This window comes from Leuresthes tenuis, unplaced genomic scaffold (genome assembly GCF_036924035.1).
Source record: "Leuresthes tenuis unplaced genomic scaffold, fLeuTen1.0.hap1 SCAF_1, whole genome shotgun sequence".
Classification (NCBI taxonomy): Eukaryota; Metazoa; Chordata; class Actinopteri; order Atheriniformes; family Atherinopsidae; genus Leuresthes; species Leuresthes tenuis.
Window position 1 is genome coordinate 33,614,244 of NW_027325355.1, and position 19,044 is coordinate 33,633,287.

The 19,044-nt window shown below is 43.5% G+C and overlaps 1 protein-coding gene across 4 annotated transcripts; it reads right to left on the reverse strand.

Moving 5' to 3' along the window:
* Positions 1-3,198: 3,198 nt before the first annotated feature.
* On the reverse strand, positions 3,199-15,576 carry LOC140288435 (NACHT, LRR and PYD domains-containing protein 3-like). 4 transcript variants are annotated; one of them, XM_072379185.1, is made up of 14 exons: positions 14,487-15,574; positions 14,335-14,409; positions 14,132-14,257; positions 13,923-14,054; positions 13,123-13,242; positions 12,197-12,275; positions 11,829-12,036; positions 9,836-11,681; positions 9,578-9,742; positions 8,720-8,890; positions 8,089-8,262; positions 7,477-7,638; positions 4,827-4,873; positions 3,199-4,702 (listed from the first exon to the last, which is right to left on the reverse strand). In XM_072379185.1, exons 1-14 carry the CDS (start codon positions 14,615-14,617, stop codon positions 4,095-4,097), a joined length of 4,044 nt encoding a protein of 1,347 aa, XP_072235286.1. In that variant the 5' UTR covers positions 14,618-15,574; the 3' UTR covers positions 3,199-4,094. The 4 variants fall into 4 exon arrangements, with proteins under 4 accessions (XP_072235286.1, XP_072235287.1, XP_072235289.1 ...); XM_072379186.1 differs by lacking the exon at positions 8,089-8,262 and having other exon boundaries at positions 14,487-15,576; XM_072379188.1 differs by lacking the exon at positions 13,123-13,242.
* Between the last annotated feature and the right edge of the window lie 3,468 nt (positions 15,577-19,044).

The window sequence follows — 19,044 nt, forward strand, 5'->3', positions numbered from 1 at the left end:
TACAATGAAATTTAGTGCACTTACGGAAGTTTTAAAAAAATAAGTATACTCTCACTGTCTCATTCACACCATTCATCTACTATGCCATCATCTCAGTGCCATTGTATGCATCCGGAATTAAAAACACGTAGTGCAAAATAAGAAGTGGAGCATTTGTACAAGTTATGTTAATAGTTCATTGATTTTCAGATGGGAATTGAGTATGGTGATGGCTTTTGGGGAGAAACTGTTCATGAGTTTTTTCTTGCGTGTCCCTAAAGGTGGCCCAAAGATAAAGGTAGCCCAAAGTGCACAGAGGGTTCCCACTCCCCAGGAAGTAAAAATAGGGCTCTTTTATCGGTTAAAAGATTCCCATTTTTACTTCCTGAAGCAAGTAAATATGGCACACTTTTTATCAGTTGAAAGTTTTCCAAAACGAAGTAGCTATGGGGTACTCTTAATTGATAAAAGAGCCCCAAAGTGAAGCAAGTAAATATGGCACACTTCTTATCAGTTAAAAGGGTTCGAAAATGCAGCATGTAAACAAAGAGTGCACTTTGGCAAACGTTCGTTACTGAAAAAATATGCAGAATTGGACCCTTTTTGGCAGATGGTCCAATTTGGCACACTTTTCTGATGGCATGGGTGGGCGAAAGTGAATACTAACTCAACCTAAACGCCACCTGGTGTTGTTAAAAGATAAAGGTGGCCCAAAGTGTACAGAGGGTTCCCACTCCCCAGGAAGTAAAAATGGGGAACTTTTGACAACTAAAAGTTCCCCAAAGTGAAGCAAGTAAAAATGGCACACTTTCTATTAGTTAAAAGTGTTCCAAAATGAAGTAGCTATGGGGTACCCTTAACCGATAAAAGAGCCCCCTGGCGAAGCAATTACATATGGCACACTTTTTATCAGTTAAAAGGGTTCCAAAATGAAGTAGCTATGGGGTCCCTAAAAGTGGCCCAAAGTGCACAGAGGGTTCCCACTCCCTAGGAAGTAAAATTGGGGAACGTTTAACCGATAAAAGTTCCCCAAAGTGAACCAAGTAAATATGGCACACTTTTGGCACACTTTTTATCACTTAAAAGGGTTAAAAAATGCAACATGTAAACAAAAGGTTTACTTTGGCAAACATTTGTCATTAAAAAAAATATGTGGAATTGGACTCATTTTGGCGGATGGTCCAATTTGGCACACTTTTCTGATGGCACGGGTGGGCGAAAGTGAATACTCGCTCAACCTAAACATCACCTGGTGTTGTTAAAAGATAAAGGTGGCCCAAAGTGCAGAGAGGGTTCCCACTCCCAGGGAAGTAAAAATGGGGCACTTTTGAAAACTAAAAGTTCCCCAAAGTGAAGCAAGTAAAAATGGGGTACCCTTAACTGATAAAAGAGCCCCATGGTGAAGCAATTACATATGGCACACTTTTTATCAGTTAAAAGTGTTCCAAAATGAAGTAGCTATGGGGTACCCTTTATCGATAAAAGAGCCCCAACGTTAAGCAATTACATATGGCACACTTTTTATCAGTTAAAAGGGTTAAAAAATGCAGCATGTAAACAAAGAGTGCATGTTGGCAAACGTTCGTCATTGAAAAAAATATGCGGAATTGGAGTCATTTTGGCGGATGGTCTAATTTGGCACACTTTTCTGATGGCTTGGGTGGGCGAAAGTGCAGAGAGGGTTCCCACTCCCAGGGAAGTAAAAATGGGGCACTTTTGACAACTAAAAGTTCCCCAAAGTGAAGCAAGTAAAAATGGGGTACCCTTAACTGATAAAAGAGCCCCACGGTGAAGCAATTACATATGGCACACTTTTTATCAGTTAAAAGTGTTCCAAAATTAAGTAGCTATGGGGTACCCGTAACCGATAAAAGAGCTCTATGGTGAAGCAATTACATATGGCACACTTTTTATCAGTTAAAAGGGTTCCAAAATTAAGTAGCTATGGGGTACCCGTAACCGATAAAAGAGCCCCAACGTTTAGCAATTACATATGATACACTTTTTATCAGTTAAAAGGGTTCCAAAATGAAGTAGCTATGGGGTACCCGTAACCGATAAAAGAGCTCTATGGTGAAGGAATTACATATGGCACACTTTTTATCAGTTAAAAGGGTTCCAAAATGAAGTAGCTATGGGGTACCCTTTACCGATAAAAGAGCCCCAAAGTGAAGCAAGTAAATATGGCACACTTTGTATCAGTTAAAAGGGTTAAAAAATGCAACATGTAAACAAAGGGTGCACATTGGCAAACGTTCGTCATTGAAAAAAATATGCGGAATTGGACTCATTTTGGCAGTTGGTCCAATTTGGCACACTTTTCTGATGACACGGGTGGGCGAAAGTGAATACTAACTCGACCTAAACGCCACCTGGTGTTGTGAAAAGATAACGGTGGCCCAAAGTGCACAGAGGGTTCCCACTCCCAGGGAAGTAAAAATGGGGAACTTTTGACAACTAGAAGTTCCCCAAAGTGAAGCAAGTAAAAATGGCACACTTTCTATTAGTTAAAAGTGTTCCAAAATTAAGTAGCTATGGGGTACCCTTAACCGATAAAAGACCCCCATGGTCAAGCAATTACATATGGCACACTTTTTATCAGTTAAAAGGGTTCCAAAATGAAGTAGCTATGGGGTACCCTTTATCGATAAAAGACCCCCATGGTCAAGCAATTACATATGGCACACTTTTTATCAGTTAAAAGGGTTCCAAAATGAAGTACCTATGGGGTACCCTTAACCGATAAAAGAGCCCCAAAGTGAACCAAGTAAATATGGCACACTTTTTATCACTTAAAAGGGTTAAAAGTGTTCGAAAACGCAGCATGTAAACAAACGGTTCACTTTGGCAAACATTTGTCATTTAAAAAAATATGCAGAATTGGACCCTTTTTGGCAGATGGTCCAATTTGGCACACTTTTCTGATGGCACGGGTGGGCGAAAGTGAATACTCGCTCAACCTAAACGCCACCTGGTGTTGTTAAAAGATAACGGTGGCCCAAAGTGCACAGAGGGTTCCCACTCCCTATGAAGTAAAAATGGGGCACTTTTAACTAATAAAACTTCCTCAAAGTGTCGATGTGTGTCACACTCAGATTTACCTGCCTCTTTATTCCACATTCTGGTCCTTGTTGGATCTTTCTTTACTCCAACATTACAGCTGCTGGGATATCCAGCTACACAGTTAAACACATTTTATTCACAAATGACCATCAATAGAAATCAAGAAACATTCGTGTTTATTTAGTTCTGCGTTACATTTGCTTTCTGTATTATTACCGTCTGCACATGCACACAAACAGACAAATTAAGCATGTAAATGCATGAAAACCCTGTGATGTCCACATCAGTTCACTTTAAATCATGTGATCACAGCAAACTCTATATTTCACACAACAGTAAATATGCATGGACTGAGAGAAGGAAGAAGATTGTCTGCAACATCTGGATCCAAACAGCAGCAGCCAGGAAAACCGGCCGAGACGTTCAGGACCTTTCAGTCCAAAGCAGATGTTGTTAAAGTCCAAATGTTGTTTGTAAAGGATCATTTCAGGCCTCTTTGTGAGCGTTCAACAACAACATTCAGCAACATTCTGCATCAGAAGCTAGTTCCAGTCCAGCTGTCCTTTCATCATCTAACAGGAAGTGAATGTGGAGAAACATCAGGATGAACCCTGGCTGCTCAGCAAACTTCTGCTCATTGGAGCAGAACCAGAGAAGATCTGTCAGCAGGTTGGAAATTCATCTGGGCTGACTGCAGCTCAGTGATTCCTCTCTGATGTCACAGTTTGTCACATGTGCAGCAAACTAACTGCAGCTGACAGCAGCTGAATGGTCTCAGCTGCAGTGAGCTGCAGAGAAACACAACATACTGATATTCAGTGTGAAGCTTTGACTGGAAACACAGAAAAACAACATCCTGGAAGAATGGCAGCTTCCATCTTTAAAGGACTGGAAGAGGAAGAAGTTTCCAAGGAATCATTCAGAAGAGTTTCAACCAGAAACTGACTGAATCCATGAATCTGAAAAGGTGTTTCTGAGTGAAAGAGACAGACATGTAGAGACTGAACTATCTGTTCAACAGTGATTCTCTGACAGGAGGAAACTCTTTGTGCTCAACACAGAGACACTGAGGAACCAGGAAACCAGACTGTAAACCCAGGAAGCAGAGGTTCTTCAGTGAATGTGGTGCTGAAGGTGTGGAGGTGGATCAGTGTGTCAGAGGAGACTCTGTAGAAGGACAGAGTGCCAGCAGGACGGTCCACATACACTGCTGCTCTGTGAGAGACGGAGGAGGAGGAGGAGGAGGAGGAGGAGGAGGAGGAGGAGGAGGAGGAGGAGGAGGAGGAGGAGGAGGAGGAGGAGGAGGAGGAGGAGGAGGAGATGGGTGTTTCTCTGTTATTGTGACTGACAGAGTAACCTCCATCAGAGCAGATCAGACTCCAGGACTGATCGTTCCATCCAAACACACAGTCACTGCCTCCTTTCCTGCTGATTCTTCTGTAACTCACTGATATAGAAACTCTTCCTCTCCACTCGACCTCCCAGAAACAGCGACCAGTCAGAACATTTCTACACAGCAGCTGAGGCCAGTGATTAAATCTGTCTGGATGATCAGGATATGGCTGAACCTCCTCCTCCACACATGTCACCTTCCTGTTGTTGTCAGACAGTTTCAGTCTCCTGTTCACTGTGTTTGTGTCCATGGCGAGTCGACAGGAATCTGATGGAGAGAACAAACACAATCCAGCTGCAGTTACTGATCTATCATCTGTTCACTTTGATCAGTGAGGGATGTGACAGTGAAGATGGCTGGATGTCATGAATCAGATGAAGAACACACTTACACTTCCTCAGACCTGGTGTCAGCCATCGTTCTCCAGCAGGCTCCACCCTGAAAGGAGGAAAAGAACTGCTAGAGTTTTCAGGACTCCACAACTAGTACCTAGAATGAGCCAGTCACATTCCAGCTTATGATATATATAATATATGATATAATAATACAGTTTTTGGGCCAATCTTTCTCTCAGACATATTTTCACAGTGTGCCATCAGGATTTGACAGGATTCAGACTGGATGGGATTCACGGTCTCTGTCACAGCGACCTTCTGTGAAAAAGAGGATTTCCTTTGCACCCAGACACAGTCCCAAAGAAATGAGAAGAAAATGAGTCCAAAGGAACTTGGCAAAGCCAGTAAAGGTCTACAGTTGTCAGAAATAAGGTGAGACTGTGAGAATGAAGGTGTTGCTGATACCGGCCAACCGCACTGTAGCTCACAGAAAACTTCATCCAATGATCACAGAAGAAACCGCAGTCTCTTTCCACTCGATCCAGGTGGGAGGCTCGCCATCAAACCCACATCTGAACCACTTCACCATAAACCATCAAAGAAGGTGGGGGAGAAAAGAACCTGTGGCGTATTCACAAAGCTCTTTATCTCAGCGCTAGGAGTGCTCCGAACTCGCGCTAAAACATTTTACGGAGAAGTTTTTCCTTCAAAGTCATTCAAAAAGCTGCTGAGACCTCCTCACACTGAGGATAAATCCCTCAGAGTTCACTGAGAGCGACGCACCGCTGCTGTGGAGTACGGCGACTCTCAGCGAAACTCTTCCACAACATCCCACAAACGAGCCCTAAATGAAGGAAAAGGAGGAACCAGCCGAGGCTACGATGAGCTCCTATCAAACAGTTGTGGACAGAGCAGCTAGCAGAACACGATGATGACGTTCTGCACGTTAAAGAGAGAAAGAGAAAGCAAACAACACAAATACGTCCACTGCATTAAATCAGCGTTTGCACCCTGCAAATGATCCATTATCCAGTGAGCAGATTTCCAGCATTTAAAGCCTTTAAATATCAGCCGTTCAAGTCCTCCTTCATGATGAGTGAAACAGGCGAAGACATCGCCAAACGCAGGCGAAAGTCCAACTGGTCCCAGGACCAGCTGCTACTGCTGGCCCAGTTTGTGCTGCAGAGGAGAGGGATTATTAAGGGGAACTTTGGCTCTGGGGGAAGAGCAGTAAAAAGTAAAGAGAAGCGTGGGAAGGAATATGCCTCAGCACGCTCCCAGCAGTGCGTCGCTGTACTGAGGACTGCGAGAAGCGATGTTATGCCCTGCAATCACAGCGCAGGCTCCAGACTGCAGGCCTTAAGAGAGCCGCCGCAGCTGCAGCTATGTCCTTTTTAACATTGCTCGCATTTATTTGGGACATGCATTTGCATGAGCTGCTTGACTCATTTGAATTTCCCCCACTGGGGGATGAGTAAAGTATTTTCTGTTCTATTAAACATACAATTAGTAAAGGCTACAGCGGCACGAAAGGTTGTGAATGAAGCTGATATTTAATTTGTTGGAGGAGGATCTGCACCAAAGCCATCGTCTCCAGAACATTTGGTGTCGCTGCAGCCATTTTCCGACTCTTTGTGAACAGGTCTTACTGAGTTAGGAGTCCTCTGGAGGACTTTAAGCTCTCCTACAGTTAGGAGCTACTTTTAGGCTGAAGATCCTTTGTGAATACGGCCACTGACCTGTTGATAGACCGGTTCAGAGACTTGTATGAATCTCATTTTCTTCTTCAGTTTAGAACTGAAATATGTAACAATAAAGAAATATTCCTTTCAAAACCTTTTAACAGGGCAGCTTGGATATGAAGTCCCATCACAAGCTATTTAACACATTTAAGCTCTTGAAAAACTTCCTGAAACTATGTTCAAAGCAGCAATGCATGAAATGTCTCAGAACTGTACATATTACCTGAGAATAAAAGTGCAAAAATACAGAAAAAAACTCTTTGTGGCGCATAATCATCATGCTCACCGATCTCTGGATGGATTGAGCTCAGGCACACAGCGTGATGGATAACCACAAGATTGTTGCTTCTCTGAGCGAGAGCAGAGCAAAACTCTATGCTTTGGATCCCAGCCACTGCCACGCCGCAGCCACGTGACGCTTCAGCTAGCATTAGCACACGGAGGCTAACCGTAAGACTCTAAAGTGGATTAAACTCACTTCGGTAACTTTTAACCAGCCACCGCTCAGCAGCAGTATTTACGGCTGACTCTATCCAGAGCTCAAGCGGGAGCTTTCTGGCGTTATTTTATCCAAGAGCAAACCTTTTTCTCTGGTGATCTCTGAACGCACAGCTCCGCAGGAAGAGGTTCTAACGCGGGACAGGAAGTGGGTGGAACTGATGGCGCTAGAAGTGTTTTGATTGGTTTTGAGGTGTCTGATATTTACCACGTGTGCAAAGTTGTTTTGGGAAGTGATAAGAAGTCTGAGAACTAGCAGCTGTGTCGGGGAGTCTCGAGCTAAATCAGGACACTGAGAATAACAGACTCCCCAGTTAGTTTGTCCAGAAGAGGCTCAATAGATACGAACATCCGGGCTTTGTGGCTGCTGATGGGAACATGCAACATCTTCAAGGTCACCAAGAAGCGGCAGATTCTACTTAATGAGAGAAGCACCCACAGTAAGGCAGATTTTAGGGAGTTTTACCTGAGTTTGTGTGGATCCTTCAGTGCGGCCCTCAGCAGCTTCACTCCTGAGGCTCCTGGATGGTTGTAGCTCAGGTCCAGCTCTCTCAGATGGGAGGGGTTGGAGGTCACAGCTTCAGCCAGAGAAGCACAGCCTTCCTCTGTGATCAGACATCCTGACAGGCTGCAGACACACAGAACAACACTCATGGCAGATGGTACACACTATGCAGTCCATGCTCAGCATGGGTATATGTTGCCATTATAAGTGACAGTTCTGCAGATCAGCCTCTAAAGACTGAAACAATGACACTGAGGAATGGAGCGAGAGTCAAGCTGGGTGTGAATTACGGATTTTGACTCATCTACCAACTTTGGCTGGCTGTTAGATTATTACAGCATCCTAGCTGTGGTGCAAATGAAACCAAAGAAAAATCCCACGAGGGAGCTCCCTAATCCATAAAACCCACAGAGAACCCCTTCAACTGGCTGCTCTGAATGTGTCTGTTGGCTTTCAGCTCCAACAGGTCATGAGTATGATTTGACAAAAGACAACAAAAAGATCCTCTTGACAGGTTTTCGGTCATCTTACAGCCGGTTGGAAACCTGACGAGAGACGGGAATCAATCCTGACCTGAGTGCTTCCAGTCTGCAGTTTGGATTCTTCAGTCCAGCAGACACCTGCTTCACTCCTGAATCCTGCAGGTTGTTGTTACTCAGGTCCAGTTCTGTCAGCCTGGAGGACGGGGAGCTGAGAGCTGAGGACAGAGCTGCACATCCTTCATCTGAGAGGTTACAGACGCTCAGCCTGAAGAGACAATTACAGAGAAAAAGAACAGCTGCCATCAGAATTAATCACCTCTAATGCTGAATGTGGACCGAAAGGCAGCTTATAGGGAACAGCAGCTTTATAAGCCTATGAACATTTCCGTGCAAGCTCAGTAAATCCTGAGCTTCGTTTTCATGGAACAAGGAACTGAATTTAAATACTTTGGTGTCCCTAAACAAGAAGAAGATGGAAAGCAGTGACAGCTACAACTCAGACTTTCTATCAGTGCTGTTAACACTTTCATCTGTTTTATCATGTGTTTGGAGAATTATTCTCACTCTGTGCTGAAGATTTCACCCTCTGATATCGTTTCCTTTTGGGATAAATAAAGTCTTTTTCATTTCATTCACTGACACATTTTAACTTCTTCTTTTGTAACATCGACTGTGACGACATGAACTCATCCCACTCTGCTGCAGCATGAACACAGCCTCACCTGAGAGTTTCCAGTCCACAGTTTGGACTCCGCAGCCCAGACAGCAGCTTCACTCCTGAATCCTGCAGGTTGTAGTTTCTCAGGCCCAGTTCTGTCAGTCTGGAGGACTGGGAGCTGAGAGCTGAGGACAGAGCTGCACATCCTTCATCTGAGAGGTTTGAGACGCTCAGCCTGAGGAGAAGATGTTAAATAGTCCTAAATTTAGTCACATTTAATGAAAACAGTCAAATAAGGGACGATAATGATATGAAGCTGCTCTGCAGCCACAACATCTCTGTAACTTCTAGTTAGGAGTCTCTGAATCTGGTGATATACACCCTGCTTTCATTCTTGGTATTTTATAGTGATGTTTTAATGGACTTTAATTACTAATCCACAGCAGAGGTGATGAAAATGTCTCCCATCGGCCACAAATATCTCACTGTACACAGAAACACTTTATCTGTGATTCATAAAGGCTGATCCACAAATATACAGATTAATCTGTAGCTTCATGCTTTAAAATGGAAGAAAAACACATGCAGAGAGTAAATTAAAATGTCACATGACTGATCACATGACCGATCAGCTGCTGGATGCAGCAGAGGAGCAGGAGCTGTTCAGCCTCTCATCTTTGCCTGGAAATGGAAATGACACGCTATAACAAATATTCTGAATATTTCCTGTAACTCTACCAGACTATAAGTAAATGTTCCAGCCACAGTTCATGTGTGTGCTGTGCTGTGCACACTCGATCAGAGGAAAGTGACACAGATCTGGAAGCATTTTACTTTGTGGCTTTTAAAAAAGATCTGAAGATGTTTTCAGGTTCTTGCATCACAGAGACTGTATGAAGCTGAACCAGCAGAGAAACCTGACCTGAGAGCTTCCAGGTTACAGTGTGGACTCTGCAGTCCATCAGACAGCTGCTTCACTCCTGAGTCGTAGATCCTCAGGTCCAGTTCTGTCAGGCTGGAGGACGGGGAGCTGAGAGCTGAGGACAGAGCTGCACATCCTTTACCTGAGAGGATACAGCTGCTCAGTCTGAGGAGGGAATAATGAGATAAATCTGTGACTTTCTCTCCTATAAAACCAGCAGCAGTATATTCATACACATCCCTCTATCTCTGCACTTACACAGCTTTGTTGGAGGCTTTGACCACTGGCAGCAGCCTCAGAAAATCCTCCTCTGAAGCAGAGTATTTATTCAGGTCAAACACATCCAGATGTTCTCCCGATGACAGTAAGATGAAGGCCAGAGCTGACCACTGAGCAGGAGACAGTTCATCTGTGGAGAGACTTCCTGAACTCAGGGCCTGTTGGATCTCCTCCACCAGAGAACGATCATTCAGTTCATTCAGACAGTGGAACAGATTGATGCTTCTCTCTGCAGACAGATTCTCACTGATCTTCTTCTTGATGTAATCGACTGTTTCCTGATTGGTCCGTGAGCTACTTCCTGTCTGTGAGCTACTTCCTGTCTGTGAGCTACTTCCTGTCTGTGAGCTACTTCCTGCCTGTGTCAGCAGGCCTCGTAGGAGACTCTGATTGGTCTGCAGGGAAAGACCCAGGAGGAAGCGGAGGAACAGGTCCAGGTGTCCATTTGGACTCTGTAATGCTTTGTCAACAGCACTCACATAGATATCAGTCTCTGCAGATTCATCTTCCTTTGTTTCAGACAGCAAGGATGTCTTTTGTTCTTCCATCAGGTTGACTCCAGAGCTGATGAAGGTCAGATGGACATGAAGAGCAGCCAGAAACTCCTGAACACTCAGATGGATGAAGCAGAACACCTTCTCCTGGTACAGCCCTCTCTCCTCTTTAAAGATCTGTGTGAACACTCCTGAGTACACTGAGGCTGCTGAGATATCGATGCCACTCTCTGTCAGGTCTGATTCATAGAAGATCAGGTTTCCTTTCTGCAGCTGCTCAAAAGCCAGTTTTCCCAGAGACTCAATCATCTTCCTGCTCTCCGGACTCCAGTGTGGATCTGTCTCAGCTCCTCCATCATACTTGACCTTCTTCACTTTGGCCTGAACCACCAGGAAGTGGATGTACATCTCAGTCAGGGTCTTGGGCAGCTCTCCTCCCTCTCTGGTTTCCAACACATCCTCCAGAACTGTAGCAGTGATCCAGCAGAAGACTGGGATGTGGCACATGATGTGGAGGCTTCGTGATGTCTGGATGTGGGAGATGATGCTGCTGGCCTGCTTCTTGTCTCTGAATCTCTTCCTGAAGTACTCCTCCTTCTGTGGGTCAGTGAACCCTCTGACCTCTGTCACCATGTCAACACAGCCAGGAGGGATCTGATTGGCTGCTGCAGGCCGTGTGGTTATCCAGAGGCGAGCCGAGGGAAGCAGGTTCCCCCTGATGAGGTTTGTCAGCAGCACATCCACTGAGGTGGACTCTGTAGCATCAGTCAGGGGCTCCTTGCTGTGGAAGTCCAGAGGAAGTCGACACTCATCCAGACCGTCAAAGATGAACACAACCTGGAACTGTTCAAAGCTGCAGATTCCTGCTTCTTTGGTTTCAGTAAAGAAGTGATGAACAAGTTCCACCAAGCTGAACTTTTTCTCTTTCAGCACATTCAGCTCTCTGAAAGTGAATGGAAACAGGAGCTGGATGTCCTGGTTGGCTTTGCCTTCAGCCCAGTCCAGAGTGAACTTCTGAGTTAAGACTGTTTTCCCAATGCCAGCCACTCCCTTTGTCATCACTGCTCTGATTGGTTCCTCTCTTCCAGGTGGGAGTTTAAAGATGTCTTCTTGTCTGATGGATGTTTCTGCTCTGCCTGCTTTCCTGGATGCTGCTTCAATCTGTCTGACCTCATGTTCATCATTGACCTCTCCAGTCCCCCCCTCTGTGATGTAGAGCTCTGTGTAGATCTGATTCAGAAGGGTTGGGTTTCCTGCTTTAGGAATCCCCTCAAACACACACTGGAACTTCTTCTCTAGAGCAGATTTAAGTTTATAAACTGGAGAAAGTTCTGAATGAAGACAAGAAATAACATCAGTAAACAGACATTTCCGCCCTGTAAAGAATGAGTATTTGAACATGTGTTGTTCTGTGAGCTGAGACATCAGTAAATGTGTCATTTATCCAGCAGGTTAAATCTTTAGAGAAATCCTCTTACTGCTCTGCAGACGCTCAGCCAGCTCCTCCTGCTTCATTCTCCTCAGGAAGTGAACTGTGATCTTCACTAATGCCTCTCTGCTGCTCCTCTGCTCTTCATCCTCACCCTCCCTCTGACTCTCTAAGCATTCTGGGTAATCTGGACTCAGAACCTTCTGGATCTTCTTCAGCTCCTCCTTCACAAAAGTGAGCATGTTGTCCTCCAGCAGCTGGAACAGAACACTATATGAATGAGCCAATCAGGCTGAAATCATGGAGCCAAACATCAGATCCATGTTGGACACACTGACAATCCGCTGGTCTGCAAAGTGCAGCCTGGAGATGACTGAACACAATAGATGGAAAAGTAGCTGTTGTACATGTACAGACCATAAATATGGAGTCCAGCTGTGTCTGATGCTGCTGGGCAGACTGACCACTGGGAACCTCTGAGCTCTGCTGGTCCACTCTGTGGAGGAATCATGAAGAATGACTAAAATTACAGCATGCAGGTCTAATAAAAGACTCGATTTCCTTTTTCATGGCAACATCCCCCGGGTCTTTCTTGCAGAAGACATGCTCGGTTAAATATTCAAAACCCCTAAATACTTGAACGGGGCATTATCTGTCTTTATTTCACCAACACTTTAAGAAGAATGAATGAATGAACGTGTGCTATAGCTCTGTTAGCTCATAGCTCTGTTAGCTCATAGCTGCTGTTAGCTCATAGCTTTGTTAGCTCATAGCTGCTGTTAGCGGGGTTAGGGTTAGGGGTTAGCTAACGGAGGGAGTTTCACACTAACTGCACTCTAACTGTTCTCGGTGAGCAGATGAACGTATTTTATGCCAGAAATAAGGTTTAAAAATACCGGAGTTCCCCTTTTATACCCCCCTGGTTGGTGGTTCGGTTCCACTCTCACCATTCAAAAAGAGGTGAGGGGTGTCAGCCCGGCTCCGTGCCAGTGTGAGGTATCTGTCTCCATGAGGGTGTTCAACAGGTGCCTAAACCCAATAAATCTCATCTTAAGACCCCTTTGAGGCTGTTCATTTTTTGTTAAAAAAAGTTTTGATTTTTTAAGGGTGTTGTGGCAGCTTTGAGTCTTTTTGTGTCTCATTTGGGTTATTTTAAGTTTCCTGTACGTTCCACCTGAGCCACCAACCAATAAAAACAGGGACGGGGCAAGACAGGCAGAAAAACTCGACCGGCTGCAGATGTGAAACAGAGCTGAGCTCACATTAAACACATGCTGGAATAAAAGCTGTTCAGACCGACTCTGCTACATTTTACTCTGTGACAACATTTACACTCAGCTCACCTCAGAGAGGACGGATGTTGGCCTGATTTAAAGTCAATAAGACGAGGCATTGACCAGTCGCTCTTAAAGGACACACAGCTGGGTCCTGGTTCTGGTCCTGGTTCTGATCGAGGCTGGATCCTGTGAATAAAGGTGGTTTGGTGAGGTGAGCTCTGACATGGAGAAGAGTCGTGTAAATATGTAAATATTTGGATGGGAATGAGTGATACCTTCAAATTTAATTTTTGTACAGGAACTATTTGTCAAGTCTTTTCAGATTACTGAATTGACAGTTTTTTTTAATTATTTGTGAAATTTACAGTACAGGAAAGATTTAGTGTAAAAAAAAAAAAGCAATTTTGTTACGGTAATGAACATAATAACTAAAATTACTGTATCAATAAAAACATTTCTGAATGTTTACACTATGTGACTATTCTGAACTATTAATAGAACATGCATGGAAAAAATAAAAGGTCTACCTTTCATACATATTCAGTTATCATCAATTGAAAATGTGTTACGGTAATGAATTTATTTGGTCAATGACTCAATAAAACATTCCGAAAATGTATTAAAGAACGTGTATTGATCACTAATTTTAATTGAGCCAGTTAATTCAGACCCTGCTTAATTTCGACCTAAAATTGACCTAAATTTGTTTTTGCCAAAGTTAGGACAGTTTGGTGAGAATCACCCATATGACCATAGAAATGGATGTGAAACAGAGCTGAGCTCACATTAAACACATGCTGGAATAAAAGCTGTTCAGACCGACTCTGCTACATTTTACTCTGTGACAACATTTACACTCAGCTCACCTCTGAGAGGACGGATGTTGGCCTGATTTAAATTCAATAGAACGAGGCATTGACCAGTCGCTCTTAAAGGACACACAGCTGGGTCCAGGTTCATTTTCAGGTCCAGGTTCTGGTTCTGATCCAGGCTGGATCCTGTGAATAAAGGTGGTTTGGTGAGGTGAGCTCTGACATGGAGAAGAGTCGTGGACAGTTGGAGACGGTGGTCTCACCTCTTAGAGGATGGATGTTGGTCTGATTTGAAAATTATCTCAAGACCCTTTGACTGGTCGCTCTTAAAGGACACACAGCTGGGTTCTGGTTCTGGTTCTGATCCAGGTTCTGGTCTCTGGTGGATCCTGATGGGAAAACAAAGCTTTTAAGCCTGCATGAGATACTTAATTACCTTTAAATCAAATAACTGATGTTAACTTACTCTGCTTTTGAGGCTTGTAATTTGGGTCCAGCTCCAGGTTCTGGTTCAGGTCCAGGTTCAGGTTCAGCTTGGATCCTGTGAATAAAGGTGGTTTGGTGAGGTGAGCTCTGACATGGAGAAGAGTCGTGGACAGTTGGAGACGGGGGTCTCACCTCTGAGCTTTGCTCCGGCTCTCATGTTCCCCACACAGAGTGGTTTTAGTGTCCTCACACTGATCCATGCTGCTGGATTCACAGCAGCTCACACACTTCCTGCCTTCAGCTGCAGAGGAAACACAGATCATTCATCTGCACATCAACTCAAACCCTCTTTCCATCGTTTGGGCTGTAAAAGATCAGCTGCTCCTCTGATTGGCTCAGATTCTCTGTTTCATATCAGTCTCAGTTGAACATCTACTGAAGGACAAAGTCCTTTCTGTCTTGTTCAGCATAACCAGAGTTCATGCAGAGAAGGGAAATATAACTCCAATCAGAACACAGCAGCGTGTTGGAATATGTTAATATGGGGAGAAGAGACATGTGAGATTTAAAATAACCTGCAGTTTGCATATGAATTTAAACGTTGTTGCGTCCTTTAAAGTGTGGAAGAATTTGAAACCAAAAGGCAGGTTGCAGTCATTTCCGTTGGCTGTGAGCTGAGGTTCGCTGCCGATTAACGCGCCATAAAGGACCATTTCACTACTTTTTCACATGTTTTCCTAACAGATTAGATGCTGTGTGAAAACCACAAAAATCTAAGCTGGATTCAATTATTCCAGAAAGGTATAGATTCGTTGATATCTTGTTTGGGATTTGTGAAAATGATGAAAATGTGCGCACATCTGTTTTTCTAGCACTACATTAACTTCACATTGAATGTGGCCCTGTGAGTAACTGTCTCCACAGGAGTCCTGCAGCGAGGATAAAGCTGTTCTCCAGCGGCTGTCCGGCTGCGCTCAGAGCGCTTTCAGCGGCTCATTTCCGCCTCCTTCACAGACCTCTGACAAGACTGACAAGCTTCACCTGTCCCTGTTATTTAGGCCAGTTGGATAGATTTAGGAAAATACAGAATGTGAATACATAATGTCAAAGAACAAAGCCAATTCTAACATTAATACCGCTGCTCCTGCTCCACAGCTTCTGCCACAAAATGGAGGCTTAAACCATGAGCCTGCTCACACGGTCGCTTTAGTTGCTCTGTTACCAACTATAAAGCCACAGATTTCTGCTGCTCCTGCTGTAAGTGAGCTGCTGTTCACAGTCAGACATTTAAAACACGTTAACTTTACCTGCACGGGGAGCTTCACGCGGAGAAAAACAGCGCGCGACACAGAAAACTAACTGCGTCACCACTTATTGGAAAGTGAAAGTTAAACGGCTCTGTTCGGGAAATAAAGAAGGGGGTTGGACTCAGGCTCTGGCTACAAACTCAAGCTGTTAAAATGTCAACAGCGTTGTTAGCCCGATTTTTTCATTGGAAGCTCAAGAACAAGCTGGAGAAATCGTTTATTAAATAAAGTATTTAGTAGTGGTCACATAGTAAAGTATATTGCAGCTGGACTCGGAGTGCCAGAGCAGGAAATCCGTCAGGCCGAGCCCCGATATCCGGAACCATGTCATATTTATATTCAGCTTTATCTCACAGAAGTTGTTTTCACACTTGTCAGAGTATAATTGGCCAGTTTTGGGTGCCATGCTCAGGCCAGCTGCTGTCCTTGTTGTGTTCTTTGGATGTGATAAACAATGTGTGAGTGCTGTTTTAGGCGTGGATCTAATGTACCAGACCTATCTGCTCCAATAGAGATGTTTTGTCTGACCCAGTTGTTTATGTCATTCTAAGGTCTTGGACCATTTAAGGTCATCTGTTGTGCAGCAGAGTGGAAAAGTACCAGCTAGGAACATAGGTTATTTAGTAAAATACAGAAAATGAATTTATAATTTCTAAGAACAAAGCCAATTATAACAACTCCCCCTTTTGACATGATTTAATCATGTCAACTAAATGAGGTAGGAATGTTATATTCTGTATTGTGTCACACCTGTTAGCGGCAGCCAACTTAGCAGGTCCCCAAACTGCAAGTGGCCAACTACCTTGAGGTGCAGCACAACCAGACAGGAGATTCTTGTGATCCCCCTTTTGATAAAACTTCATTATGTGAGCTGTTATGTGTAAGCTGTTCTTCTTTGCAATTATCAGCAGCAAGCAAGTTTTCATTGCATATGCATGTGTAAAATAATTGTAATGCGTTAGCTAAACCTTTCTGTATCAGGAGTGTTTATCATGATGCTGGGAACAGAACCTCTTTCTTTAGTTCAACCTTCATTACCCTGCTCACCCATAAGTACCATTACAACACATAACAATAATTAACTAAGCTACAACAATTCATAAAATATTGAAACTCAAAAAGTGCTTAAGGCAATTAACATCACCATCAGGATCGTCCACTGTTCGCAGCGAATAGGAGCGAAAAACCCGATGGCTGATATCCGGGAAAATTCTCCTATGGCCCCATTCCCCCTTGGTGACCGACCACTTAATTACCTTTCAGTGCCTAAGGTCCCGCTCCGAACAGCCGATTCACACCAATGGCAATGGACATATGTATGAATTCCTATGATTAGTAATTGGTCTACTTAAAATCATTAAACTAAAGAGGAACATCACAAAACAATACAGTACAGACATTTAAACATGATGTGAATATGAAGATATGACCCTGTTGAGAACAGATGAGTAATGATAGACGTAGTGTAAAAACTGACAATTTCTTTTGAGTGAAAATTTTATGATAACATTGTGCAGAGTGGTGAAGTTCAGCTCAGTCTCTTCTGGTCCAATCCTGTCACTGCTTGGTGTTTGGTTGTCCTTCTGGCTGAACCTCAGTTCAGCAGTCTGAGCTAACTAGGAAGGAGAGGTTACCAGCATTTCACTTCCACAAAGGGGTCTTTACCACCCGTTTTCCCTAACTAATCTTTTTCTTTGGGACAATTCAGGAGATAATTCAGATTATTTTGTTGACAGTGGTTGAAGGTTGTGTGGTTGTTCAACCATTATCTTGGCATGATTATCATGCCTCCCAGAATTTCAGACTGACGTCTTGTCAGTCATTTGGCTGTGAGTCCTGTAGAGGTTCTGCTGCAGATGTAGTTAATTTAAGCTGTGGATGAATGTTAGCAGGAGAGAGAACCGAGCAGCACAACATTTCATTTTCACAATGTTCTATATTCAGGAATTCCCTTTTAACAGGTTCAATCCCAGTATTCATTGGTCGACCAATTAAGTTTTCATATGAACCCCAAACAAAAACAAATAAATAAACTGAAAAAAAAAATAAATAAATAAAATAAAATAAAATAAAAATAAATGAAATGAAAAACAAAACAACTGGCCAGTTGATAGAAACCATGTTTTAGGACAGTACCTTTAGACTCACCAACCTGCTGTACAGCATTAATGAGAAATCCAGTACCATCAACCTTTTCTGTGGAAAAAACTTCAAACCATTTAGAGAAAACAGCAAGACAAAAACAAAACACAAGACAACATAGAACAAAAGACAAAAGGAAGACAAAGACTCACAGAATTTTGGGAAAATCTTGAGAAGTGTTAGTAAACTATGATTAATTGTTGTGTCCCCACCCCCCCGATGAGACTTAGTCTCCTCCGTATGTTAGTTCTGCTGAACTCTTCCACTGCAGTTTCTGCTCCTGTGTTGCTGCTGCAGGACAGAAATGTTTGTGGTTAGATTTCATTTTGGGAGCAGCACAGCATCAAGAAAGAAGCCATTTCTTCTTAATGAGTAACTGATTAACCTTTTTGGGATAAATACTGTCTGTCCTCTTAATTCAGCTCAGAGTGCTTTTGATAAAATTTCAGCACGATCTGCTTAATTCTCACTTGTTACTTTATACTAAATTCTATTTAATTCTTACCAGTGGCTGTGTTTCGTGATGCTGAGCCATCCACAGACAGTTCAGGATCAGCATTAAGTTTTTTCTGCTCCATTTGAATTAGAAACACTTCATGTGGTACCAACAGTGTGGAGTGGTGGGAAGAGAGGGTGGGTCCAGATTACTGTTGTAGGTCTTTGTCACTTGAGCTTTTAATGTCTGACTTTCACACAGGAGAGGTGTGAAAATTAGTTATTGTAACCTTTATTGTTTCTGCTACTGTGGTTCTACAGTCTAGTCTCCACAGTGGTGTTTTCCTTTGGTTTCATAGTCAGTGGTCCGTTCAGTCTCTGATAGAGTTTTAGTCCCCGTGGTCTAGTCTTTGTCAGCAGGTGAGGTTCCTAAGTCAGTCCGGACCTCAGTTAATGTTCTTTCGGCAGGATCTTGAGCCTGAGTACAGTGATCCTTGTGGATCCAGTTACTCAGTCTATTCTCAGTCAACCGTACCTTTACACAATGTGTTGTAGCTTCTGCGTCCTGTCCATATAGGAGAGGACCAGTTAAGTTTGTTCACATTCCTGGTCCTGTTCCTTGGTGAGTATTTCTGTAACCTGCTGAGATATCCTCATCACCGTGTTATTCAGTTGTTTCACATTCACACAAGTTTACATACTGTAGTACAACAAGGGGTGAGCCTGTTGGTGCAGTTGTAAATGGACAGGGTGTTTCCTCCCTGGCATGACCTCATGTGGGACAACATGACAACATTCATGGTGGCATTTGGAGTAAATCTTAGGCTGACACAATACGTAGAGCTTCAGCCCAGGTTAACTGTGTG